The sequence below is a fragment of the Semicossyphus pulcher genome, unplaced genomic scaffold, assembly GCF_022749685.1.
Source record: "Semicossyphus pulcher isolate SPU_LCO1_2020_fin unplaced genomic scaffold, fSemPul1.0.p SCAF_5, whole genome shotgun sequence".
Classification (NCBI taxonomy): domain Eukaryota; kingdom Metazoa; phylum Chordata; class Actinopteri; order Labriformes; family Labridae; genus Semicossyphus; species Semicossyphus pulcher.
In genome coordinates this window covers 19,062,579-19,074,629 of record NW_027211726.1, presented here as the reverse complement: position 1 = coordinate 19,074,629, position 12,051 = coordinate 19,062,579, and the positions used below count along the sequence as shown (strand labels likewise).

The 12,051-nt window shown below is 39.8% G+C and overlaps 1 protein-coding gene across 1 annotated transcript; it reads left to right on the top strand.

Moving 5' to 3' along the window:
* The first annotated feature begins 8,704 nt into the window (after positions 1-8,704).
* On the top strand, positions 8,705-10,863 carry npy (neuropeptide Y). Its single transcript, XM_069681568.1, has 4 exons — positions 8,705-8,796; positions 9,059-9,246; positions 10,346-10,435; positions 10,523-10,863. The coding sequence occupies exons 2-4, from the start codon at positions 9,059-9,061 to the stop codon at positions 10,542-10,544; spliced, it is 300 nt and encodes a 99-aa protein (XP_069537669.1). The 5' UTR covers positions 8,705-8,796; the 3' UTR covers positions 10,545-10,863.
* Positions 10,864-12,051: the final 1,188 nt, after the last annotated feature.

Below are 12,051 nucleotides of genomic sequence, written 5' to 3'. Positions count from 1 at the left end.
GTTTCAGGTATTAATATAAAGCTTTAATAAAAGAAAAGAAAAGGGAAGCATAATTTTACTCAATCTGTAAAATTACTTAAGGTTAACAGTCCCAACAGCTTTTCCCCACAGCTTAGCTTTCACTTAAAAAATGAACTGATAAGCCTTTTTAAAATATCATCTCAGATTTTCAGTTTCATGCTTTTGTCTTCTTCTCAATCGTCCTCCTTTGAAAACCAGAAGAATGAGACTGTTTTCAATTTAGGACAGATTTTATTTGAACAAAATACAGCTTGTTCTGTTTCCAAGAAGAACAAAAAACCCATCACAAACTCCTTAATATGAAGCACAATCCTACATACGACTTTGACACATTGGACGCTTGTGTGTGCCGGCTGTCTTTTGTGGTACAAACAGTGGGAAACTGACAGTGCAGCGACTTCACAGAGGCTCTGCCTTGATCCCCTCCTGAGCCGACAGACTTGGGGAGGATGGTGGAGAGCGAGTCGTGAGAAACAGATTTCGCTTTTTTACAAAGCAAAGTGACAGTAGGGATATTTTATTGGTTGGTTCAAACAATATTAATGTAAGACTAACAAAAGCGTTCAAGCACATACACCCACTCACACATATAGGCCTACACACATAAAAAGAGTGAATAAAATAATGAACACTACTTAATCATTCTACTTCATCTAAGAGCAGCTCCAAAAGACAAAACAGCCTTGGGTAGAAACACCAATCAGATGGAAACTTCAGCTTCCTGGAAAGACTTAGCCTTAATTTCACATTTTTGTGTTCTCAATTATCCATTACTTGCCTTAGATCAAAGAGAGTTGGTGTCAAACCCTAAGAGGCTTGGGTGTGATATTTCACAAACGTTAATGCTTTTAACTGTGCCTTTTGAGAAATGTATCATCATTTGGACAGCAGTTAGATTTCAGCTGAATTGTAAAAAATGACAAACATAGGACATAATTCACAGACATTGTTTCTAGTATTTCAGTATTAAAGAACCTATATATATTTCTTTTGAGCACATTAAGGAATAGTAGAAAAATATTAGGTAACACTGTCATTAACTTTCTTGCAGAGAGAATTTAATAGCACCCAATATCTGTCCAATAAATTCACTGCTACAGCTAGCAGCCGGTTAGCTAGCTTAGCGATAAAACTGTAGACAGGGAAACAGCCAGCCTGGCTCTGTCCACAACAAAATCTGCCTAAAAGCACCTGGAAAGGTTTCATTATAACGAAAGCAGAGCAAAAATTTGCCTTATGATGTTTGCAGGTTTGAATATGGGACTAAGCGTACGTTAGCTGTAAGCTAGTTAGCAATGGATCCAGTCTGTGCCTTTTTTTTGTTCAGCTCAGCCTTTGACTGAAATTACAACTCACTAATAAACTCCAGTTCTTTCTTTCTAGTCTCAGTATGTGTGTCATGATTTTTTTTTTCTTTTGAAAAGTCACGCCATCTTCACACTTTTTCCTCAAGTTTCAACACTTTTACAATCTAATCGCACGCTTCAATTGACTTTGAATGCAATCATACTGCCTCTAAAATTTCAGTCACACTCTGAACTAATACTAAAAAACACTTTCAATTCAACAAAAAAGATAAAACAATTACATTTGTGAGCTTAAATGTAGCTGTTAACTTGTCAGAGCCATTCTATTTCCAGTCTTAATGCTAAACTAAGCTAACGAGCTGTTGGCTGTAGCTTTTCTGTTAGCAGACAGACATGCAAGTGGTATTGATGCTATTATTTAATTCTCAGTATGACGGCAAACATTATATTCAAGAAACTCTCCCTTAAAAATACATTTTGCCCTGGCTATTATGTTGTACTATATTATATTGTACGAACCTTCGAATACAACTTAAAGCCCATTAGAGCTTTTCCTTTATAAATATTGCACTTGCTAAAAAAAACATAAGAGGTGGCTTCTTCACTGCGTAAAGTGTGACCTTGTGTCTAACTGCTTGTGCCCACACAAATTCAACATTACGCAGCCTTCTACCAGCCACCTTAATAGAAACATTGACTCTGGAAATGCCTTTAATTTGCTGCCTTGTTCGTTAAATGCAGCGCACTCTTGAGGAAAAACGCTTCCAACCACTTTCTAATGCATTAGCTGAACTGCGTAAATCGTATATTTTCCTCCATTATCATTCTCCTCTTCGATGAAGCGTGCATCCACATGCTGGTGCATTTAACCTGGCTGTACATGTAGTTATCACATTTACTGTTCAGACCTACAGTATGCTAAGTGGCGGGAAAAGTGCTTTGCAAAGTGTCTTCAGCAGCGTTAAATGTTAAACCACAACAGAGTCGTGATTCTGTGACGTACTTCTTCATTTGTGCTGTGTCTTGTGTTTAAATACGTTCATTTCCCCATTAGCCTGAGAGCCAGTTTAAAGATGATTATTTTAAGGGTTTTTAAGGTTAATTCATTTTTCCTTGTATTACATGTTATAAATTAAAGCCTGCTATTTAAATCAGAAAACTAAACGTGTTTTAATCATACATATTATGAGGTGTCTGTTATGGGGTTAACATATTAAAATGTATTCAACTTATTAGACTCATTAGATAAATGCAGAAACTGAATGCATCCTGTTGCACGAGTTAAAACACAAACCGTTACATAAGCAAAAATTACAGAGCACTCGATAAACAACACTTATATAAGCTTGATTAGCATCTGAGTTTATGTTTAGCATTTAATTTCTTTGAGGTTTGACAGCATGATGAAACATCCAGCATCACACAGGTCACACCAGTTATTAGATTCAAGTTTTTCCCCCTTTGACGTGGTTACAACTTTCCCCAGGTTTAATAATATCGAGGCTCCGGCCTCTGACCCGCACACCTGAGCCGAACAGACCCGTCACAGCTCGACCGCTTGACCCTCTGTTCCTCTGTCAATCAAAAGACCTCATGTGTGTTTGTCTTGACAGGACGTTTGTGCTGCTTTCACACAAGGAGCAGATGTGGCAAAGACACATTTATACACACACGGAGACTCATATTGAGTGTGTGAAGGGAGAGAAGAGGTAAAGACAGGTAAATTTAAACACTGAGACAAGATAACTCTCTAAGCAGTGGGGGCTTAATTAAAGCGATAGAGGAACAAATGAGAACACGACAAAGGACATCATATCTTTTTTGAGCAGTTGTCAGTTTGGTACTTTTAACTGAAAGTGGAGAAAAGCTTGTGTTCTCCGAGATGTTATATGGTTTATAATTGCTGGTGAAGGCTGTCAAGTTATGTCAAAGAAAAAGGAAGGAGAACAGTTTTGGGACATGCGTCTTTAAAGTGTTGATAGCTAACTACGAAGAGAAGGGGATAGCAGAAATGATACTAAGACCATTTCTGTGAAAACAAGCAAATTAGTGGTCAGAATATTTATGCAAATCATGAATAAAATCTAAATAAATCTAAAGCAAAGCAACTTAGCTCAACGCAATTAATAAAATTGGGTATTTCACATCCTTTAAACCGTCAATTTGCACCTAATATCAAGACATCTGTACCTTCAGTTTGAAGCTGCAGCCCACGTTAGCAAAAGGGGGCTACGCATGCTCCACTAATAGTAGTGCTTGCTTAGCAGAAGTAACAGATTGTCACCGAAGCACAATAGTTCAGACAAAAGCACCAATTTAGACGTCAGATGTATGTGTAAGAGAGGTGTAATAGCCAAGATAGCACCAGAGCGCTACGAGATACAGCCCTTTCCCATACGTCCTCCCAGCCCGTTAGCATGTAACTGCCTGATAGAGCAGATGCATGCAGCCTGCTTGTCATCTCCTTCTTCCGTTGTAAATTGGAAAAGTGTGATTCACAGCAGAAAATTACAGGCCTGTTCATCTGAACAAATCTTGGGAGAGAACTTATTGTCCAAAGGAGGCTGATGAGAGGAGGGGGAAACAAATTTGCATTTAAACAGCTTGCTGTGTAAAGGACTCGTGATCCGCAGACGTGATTTCTGATAACGACAAACCAAGCTCCGAGAAATTCCCACTCACATCACTAACCTGACGGTGGCACATTCAAAGCCGCAATACATCATTGTTACATTAATTACAGGTATTTTATTGGTCTAATCAGCGTAAACAACTCTACTGGAGATGATTGGCATCTATCTTTCTAATTGCATTGATATTATTAGTGCTGATGTTGATCAAAATTAATGACTTTATTTCCCATAAACCCAATTAGCTCCGTCATGTAGCCATTTGTCTCCCCTAGAGGTGGAAGAATGGCACAATCTTCCTCTGTTATGCCGCTGATTTCTTCCAAAATCTGACGTGGTTGTCGGAGCTATTTTAATTATTGTACATGTTATAAATATTTGATGACTAGAGTATTGGCTGACACTTATAGCACCCGAGCATGGATTAATACATTGTGTTTGAAGTGATAAATTAGCTGAGAATGAAGCTGCAAACATGCAAAGGAAAAACATCTTCAAACTACATCTTTATACATTATTACTGTTTGTTGTTTTCATTTTTAAAATTCACTTTCAACATACACTTTAAAAGGATAAGACTGGATGTTATTCTATGTCGACTTTGTTGTCAGCAAATCCCATGAAAAGAACAAAACCAACACTGAGTCCATCTCTCAATCATTTCTGACTTCTCTGCCCTGACTGTGTCTCAGCTTAGATTTTTCCTATCAAAGATTTAAATTCTTTAAAACAAGTCAAAGGTGTATAATTTCATTTAAAATAAATAAATAAATAAATTCTATAATAGTCGGGCACATTAGTGTGAAGCAAGCATACGTTAAGTAGGATATACTATGTCTTTGTATGGAACTATTTTCAGATACAGCTACACTAGCGAGCACTAGGATGGCTGTAGAAGATTTACAAGTAATAAACTACAGTGTTCATTATAGTAAAGGTAGAAGGCACACAAAACAACAACGTGTCTTATTATGAGTTTTCCAACTGGAGGAACTTGGAGGACCCCGCCCCTTTTCCTTGTGTTTGCATTGCAAGAACTGGGAACCACATAGTACTTGGACCACTTAGAGGGACTTCTGTGGTGCTTTCACACCTAAAGTCAGTTTATTTGATCTCAATCAATGACCAAATTGTTAGAAAGTCGCATTTTACCTCGAGTTAATTTGTGTTCACATGGCAGCTTTTACCAGCGCACGGTAAAGTTTTGCTGGTCCTACTATAAGTCTGATTATGTTCTCACCTCAATCGAACCAGACTGTGGTTTATTTGGAAACGGGCTGCATCCCGACTTTTCTGGCGGACCGTGGTGTGTTGGTTTGGTTCTCACCTATCCAAAGTCCGAAAGTCTGGAACAAAGCTGTCAGGTCTGAATGCACCCTTAGGCATTACAGAGAAGGTACTCTCCCAGCACATGAGGTACTCTGAGTTATATGTGGAGATTGGTTCCTGAAAACATGAACCATTGCAGCATTAGCAAAAGCCATTCTCTCTAAATGCTCAAGCGTTGGCCTTAAAAAAAATGGACTGAAACACAGACAAATGGACCGACGACGAAGTCTAAATGGGCATTTTATCAACTCCTTTATAATGAAGTTAACCCAGGACAGACTACAAAAGCAAAGCTCTGACCACGGTGTCCTCCAGTGTGTTGTTGTCATACAGTATATTGCAATGCTTTACCAACCACCTGCCAGCTACAGATACCTCTGTGTTCCTATTGGCTGTGATATACAGATGGAAAATAGTCCTCGCTATTCACTGATAAATAGTACCTACATAAATAATTCTGTGTTTATGATTTGTTTTCCCAAAGTTTTTTACTAAGCTTCTCTTTCTGGCTGTTTAACGCTGTTGGACTCCCGGTGGCAGGGATACATGCTGTTTAATAAGCTCAAATGCATCCCTGAAGACATGGATTTATCTGTGTGTGTTTCTTAATCCCTTGTATGACAGGTGTATTTGCTTTGGATTTCACCCACTGTGTTGTCATGGCTTTGCTCCACCTAAGGTTGGGATTCAGGGCCAGCTCGGGCTGCACGAGGAAAAGGGAAATCATTTTGGTGGGGCTGTTTGAATCACTTGCTGGAAGCATTATCCAAGGATATACTGTGATTATGAGGGAATACACAGTAAGTAACATTAAATTAGTACCAAGGAGCTCAAGAAAATAGTCTGCTGTTAGACACTAGACATGTGGGATATATGTATCTATGTTGTTTATCACACTTTCTGACTCTAGCACAGTATTGAGTTCTTTCAGGGACTTTTTACTCCCAATTAGCGGGAATGTACATCCATCCACTTTGGTTTACACTAAATTATCTTTCTTTCTTTTTTTTTTTAAAGATTATTTTTTGGCTTTTGCCTTCATTAGATAGGACAGATGAAGTGAGACAGGAAATGTGGGGAGTAGAGAGTGGTGGACGACACGCACCAAAGGGCTCAGCAGACCGGGAGTTGAACCTGCAATCAGTGCAACGAGGACTGTAGCCTCTGTATGTGGGACGTCTGCTCTACCAACCGAGCCAAACCAGCACCCCAACACACTAACTCATCTTAAAGTGGTCATCTCGAAGTTCTCAGTTTCGTTCTGTTTGGCGGCACTTCGTGGCAATAAAAGGCAATTGCTGGAGCAAACGTCCACGGTTGGCTCTCTTTGTTACAGTTGTAACTCTTGATTTTCCTCGCTGACGGTCGCTTTCCTCTTTAGACTGTTTGCCTTCATCTGAGCGTCGAATTTGTTTCTTTTTCTTCGGATTTTCATTTATTTTTGAAGTTGTATCTGTAGTCATCGATTTTTTCTTTGTTTGTTCAGCCATAGTAGATTACTGTTTCCTCGCAACACTTGCAGAGACAGGAAAAGCAGCCGCTTAGCTCCGCCTATCCTCTCTGGCAGACCAACCACTGCTGGGGGATGGAAAACGTGTCACAAACTGGGCGTCACTTGATATTTTTTTCACGAATGTCGCCAAAGACACCCAGTCTATAATAATACTATATATTGCAAATGCAAAGGCTTTCATCAGTGGGCCATAGGCTCAATCACCATTGTGTTACCTCATTCCGCGATAGAGAGTGACTTAACAGACATTTATTTAAATGAAATGGACTAGGATGCTGAACATGGTAAACATTATAGCATACCTGCTGAACATCATCATGTTAGCAATAGTCACTAAATGCTTATTAGTAGCATTTAACTCAATACAACACAGGGCCTTAGCACATCCTGACAAAGCTGCTAACATGACTCAAGACTCCAAGTGTTGTTTGTTCCCAGCTGACATGAGTGTCATCCAACATGTCCTCTTCTATTTTAGCCCGTCTGCTTCATGGATCGATGAATTGTGCAATCAGAAGGGGAACATTTTGTCAGATGTCAGCTGTGTCTAAGACACTGGAGCTGATGCATTTAAGCTTAATGATCACACTGAGTTTACTTTACAGTCTCATTTTTAAGCAAACATTACTGACCTCTCAACTTCTCAGCTTGATTTATACATCTGCTTCATTTAGATGCCAGCACTTCAAATGTATAGGCTCGAATTGTTTGCTTAAAAAGGTGTTATACCTAAGTGAGTCAGAGTGTGTGTCTCCTGAAGAGGACTAGAAGTACTAATTCGTGCCTGCCATCTTCATGATTCGGTCATGACTTTGTGCTCCTCGCTCTCTCACTTGTGCCTCTTCCCTCATCTTCCTCTCGGCATCCTGTGTCATACAAAGAGCCCTTAACACATCCTCTGCACAACTTAAAAAGCAGCTCTGCTGAAGAATACTGATTTCGATAGATTATATGGCTGCGGGCTGGTATACAAAAGGGGTTATGAATGGGAGGTAAATGAAGCACTTGGGGTATACAGATTCATTTGAAGTGCTATTTGGGTTTTCTTATTAAGTGGGTTTCTTGGAGATTTGGCGCTTCTCTGAGTGACGCGCCTTCACATTCACATTTAAGGCTTTTGTATCTCAGTATCTCTCTACGTGATGGAGTGAACGCAGAAATGAAATTAGTGGACTGATTCAGTCAAACAGCGTTCTTGTACATGTCAGTCTTTTTATTCCAGATGTCATCACACGAGCTTCTTTTGGTAAGGAGGCCGCCTGTGAGAGATTTATTTGAAGTTCACCCACAGTGTCACATCACCGCCATTCTTTATGACTTCAGATGGGAATATTGATCTCATTGATGCAGAAGAATCACTACTTGATTATGGAATCATTTTATCACCTTCTTCCTCATAGAGCGGCCTCATGAACACCAAAACATCACACTCAGCATGTGTGTGTCAATCTGTTTCACAGTGTGTGTTTGAATGCAACACTTAGCAGTGTATGTGGCAAATGTGTGTGTGTGTGTGTGTGCACCTGTTTATGTACACACAAATGCATTTCAGACATTAAATGTAATGTTTGATACTTTAACACTTAGTATAGTCAATTTTCTACAATGGTATTTTTGCACTATTCATGCTGGTCTTATTTTGGTGTTCTAAAATATTACTGTTTAAAAACACTTCTACTCTAATCCCTCTTGGTCTCATTGGAAACAAGACGTATTAACTCACTCTATTTTTAGTTTGTTTTGTGTGTTTAACGTATTTAAATTAATGGAAAAGGTTGTTTGTTTTTTTAAGACGAACTAATGACCGCATCAGCAGTGACGTTCACATGAAGAAAAGGCAGAGACTTGCGCTAAACGCAGCGCAGCTCTGACGCGTTTTTTTCTGCTGCGCATGTGGCGCACACAGTTATAAAACCCAGCGCGCACCAGGATCTCACAAGAGCAGGACAGACGCCACAGGACTGCGCGCAAAACTCTCTCTGATCCTCCGGGAAATGTGAGTAACAGGATATTAGATCACATAAAAACTTGACATTCAAATATTCAACTCATTTCAAGTCTCTCGAGGCAACTTTTGAGCATTTTCCTGCAACTTGATGATTTGTAATCGACCAACTTTGATTATTTACCCTCTGCAATGACTTGAAGGCGTTCAGTCTTAGCTTATGAAATAGTAGTAGTTACTTTTAAAAAGGAAGAGACACACTTAGAACACTGTTATAAGACATGCATTAACTGTTTTGACTTTACTTCATCAGATGCATCCTAACTTGGTGAGCTGGCTCGGGACTCTGGGCTTCCTGTTGTGGGCGCTGCTCTGCCTTGGCGCCCTGACGGAGGGATACCCGGTGAAGCCGGAGAACCCCGGGGAGGACGCCCCGGCGGAGGAGCTGGCCAAGTACTACTCAGCCCTGAGACATTACATCAACCTCATCACGAGACAGAGGTAGGCGGACTAATTTCTCCTCTCTCCAGGGAGAGAACACATCTTATTAACAGAGCTGCAGCACATTTGATTTCAGGTTTAAGTTAATATTAAGGACTATTTTGTGACAATTTTCTCCTCAAATTCCTGCAAAGGTGACATTTTTTTTGTCTGGTTATTAATTTCCCCTCAGTGTTCTGTTAGGTCTAATCTATTCTGTCTGCAAATTTGTAACCATTGAATATAATGAGATTAATCTTGCTTTTTCACTGATGGTAGATAAGAAATATAAAAGTATTAAGTAAAAATATAAGACTCAATGATACTAAATGCTTATATTTTTCAGTTGAATACATTTTCATCCATAGCCATAAATAATGAACCAGCTCCACGTTCTATTGAGTGTGAACACTGGATTTCGTTTTACAGAATTGTCTTTATTCATGGAGACAGATTCATTAAATAGTTATCCATATCTATTTATTTCATGTAAAAAAATATGTATCTTCAATTTGCCTGCTATTATATGCTAAACAATTGTCTTTAACTGCCTTCAACATGTGGCACATTCTGTCATTGTCTTGATTCGGTAATCTGACAATAAAGATTTCCACATCAAACAAACCAGAAGTCCATCTGAAGTTCTGCCTGTTGGAGCTGCTTCAAATATTGAAGGTCTGGATTCAGCTTCTCACACCTTATTATAAAGCAGGGAACCTGAGGAAAAATGACTGCCATACAGGCAGCATGCCGTGTCAAATCACCCACAGTTTTCAGCTTTCTTCTGAATGTCAGGGGCTCGGATGCCTCTGCAGGTGACTAGACACCCCTTGAGGACAAACGCGCGGGCACGGCTTATCATCTGAGGGACAGAACGAGAAATACGACCACCTGCGATGCAACTCATGTCTGTGACCGCTGGGTCTCAGTCTGACTGTGTTCAGCCTCTGAGCTTATAATTGGACTTATGACATGAGGAAATGCAGAATAATAAGTTCAGTTTTTTTTTACTGCTGCAAAGGTTTTTCTCTTTTCATCTGACAGCCAAAAGGTCCAAGTTGGTGCTAAGCCCTTGGACTCACAAAACATCACCTCTTTGTGTGTCTTTTTTGTGTGTCAGGTATGGAAAGAGGTCCAGTCCTGAGATTCTGGACACACTGGTCTCAGAGCTGCTGATGAAGGAAAGCACAGACGCGCTTCCACAGTCGAGGTGTGTAAAAGACTGAATTTAAGAGCTCCACATTGATACATCTCTCACAGTAAGCTGACCTTGACCTTTGCCCCTCTCTCTCTCCAGATATGACCCGTCATTGTGGTGATGCTGTCATCAGTGTTCGCTCCACCTCACCGCTGACATTCTGACCTCTACACCTCCGTCACTCCACACCCGTCCTACACCAAATAACGCCCCCGCCTCTGCCCCTTTTACCTCTATGAGCCGCCACGTATAGTCAACCCCTCCTCCTTTACCCATCAGCTAGTCACAACCGCTTCTAGTATGTGCCATAAACTTGTAAATAGTTTATTCAGAGTTATCATCTGTGAAACATAAAAGTAAAGTGGGGGAGGGCATGTTGATTGTATTGCATTATTGTGCTATTAAAGATTAATTGTTTGAAGAAATTAGTTCTTTGCATCTGTTTGATAGGATGAATGTATACTTTTCATGCCAAAAGATGTGCTTGAAGAGGGAAAATGGAGGCAAGACTGATGGCTAACTTTGTATTATTTATTCTGTGTGATTAATTATTCAATAATGATTCATCCAGATGTCGGATTAGAGACAACATTTATCCTGACTGCTCCTCTGACATGTTTTACAACTGGTCTCCAGACACTTTGCAGACACAGTTTGCTTGATGTTTTTCTCACACTATGGATCAAGTTTGGACTTGCTATGCCACACCTTACCTCCCAACTGAAATCTGTGACTGTAGTGCAGCTAATGTAGTTCTGTAACACTGGATAAGGGGGTAAGTGCACAAAAAGGACGTTTTAAACAGAGTCTGAAAAGCATGAATGGTCCAGTGAATCCTCACGGACTATGGCAAAAAAAAAAAAAAGAAAAAGAAAAGACATCACTTATTTTGAAGCCATTGAGTAGCTAATGGCGCTCTCTTGTGGCCATGAAGATAAGTGACACTAAATGAAGGGAGAAATTGCATTTCCAGGGGCATTACTTGCAATTATACGAGTGGTTAGCCTGCCGCAACCTGACATTGAACCAGCCAACAGAGCACAAATCATGCTGTTAAAAGGCACTGCAGACGCACAGTCTGCAATGGAAACGAGATTATCCAGAGGACGAATAAACATTCATAGGGGTACACGGTGAGTTCTAAGTATTCACGAGGTGGTGGCAACATTTAACCCCAGAACAAATTCAACAACTAGTAAAAATGAAGGCTAACACTTGGTCACTGCAGGACATTAGCCCGTGAATGAGGACCTGAAAGTCTCCTAGCTTCCCCTAGCTAAGCTAAAGGCCTCTTTAGGCACATGATTCTGTGTTAATAAAAGTCCAAAAATAGTCATAATGTCAAGGTTTTGTATGACCTAAGTCTTTAGCCTTATTTTCCCAGTTAATGTAGAAATATCAAATTTACACCCTTTAATTGGGTTTGCACGAGCGTTAGGACTGCTAACCTTCACACGTACTAGCTGTTGTATTAGCACGTCACCTAAATTGTCCGCGTAAATATGGCTTATTGACATTGTATAATTCACTATAATCGATAATTTTGATTTTCTTTTTAAAAATGTCAATCTCAATGGTCTTTCTATGGATATTATGCACACATGTAGCTTTCTTTAATTGTTTACGTA

What these genes read in the sequence shown, in the direction of transcription:
- npy (XM_069681568.1), top strand. Translation starts at nt 9,059, where the DNA reads ATGCATCCTAACTTGGTGAGCTGGCTCGGGACTCTGGGCTTCCTGTTG. An exon ending in AACCTCATCACGAGACAGAG is followed by an intron (nt 9,247 to 10,345) that starts GTAGGCGGACTA and finishes TTTGTGTGTCAG; the next exon opens with GTATGGAAAGAGGTCCAGTC. An exon ending in GACGCGCTTCCACAGTCGAG is followed by an intron (nt 10,436 to 10,522) that starts GTGTGTAAAAGA and finishes CTCTCTCTCCAG; the next exon opens with ATATGACCCGTCATTGTGGT.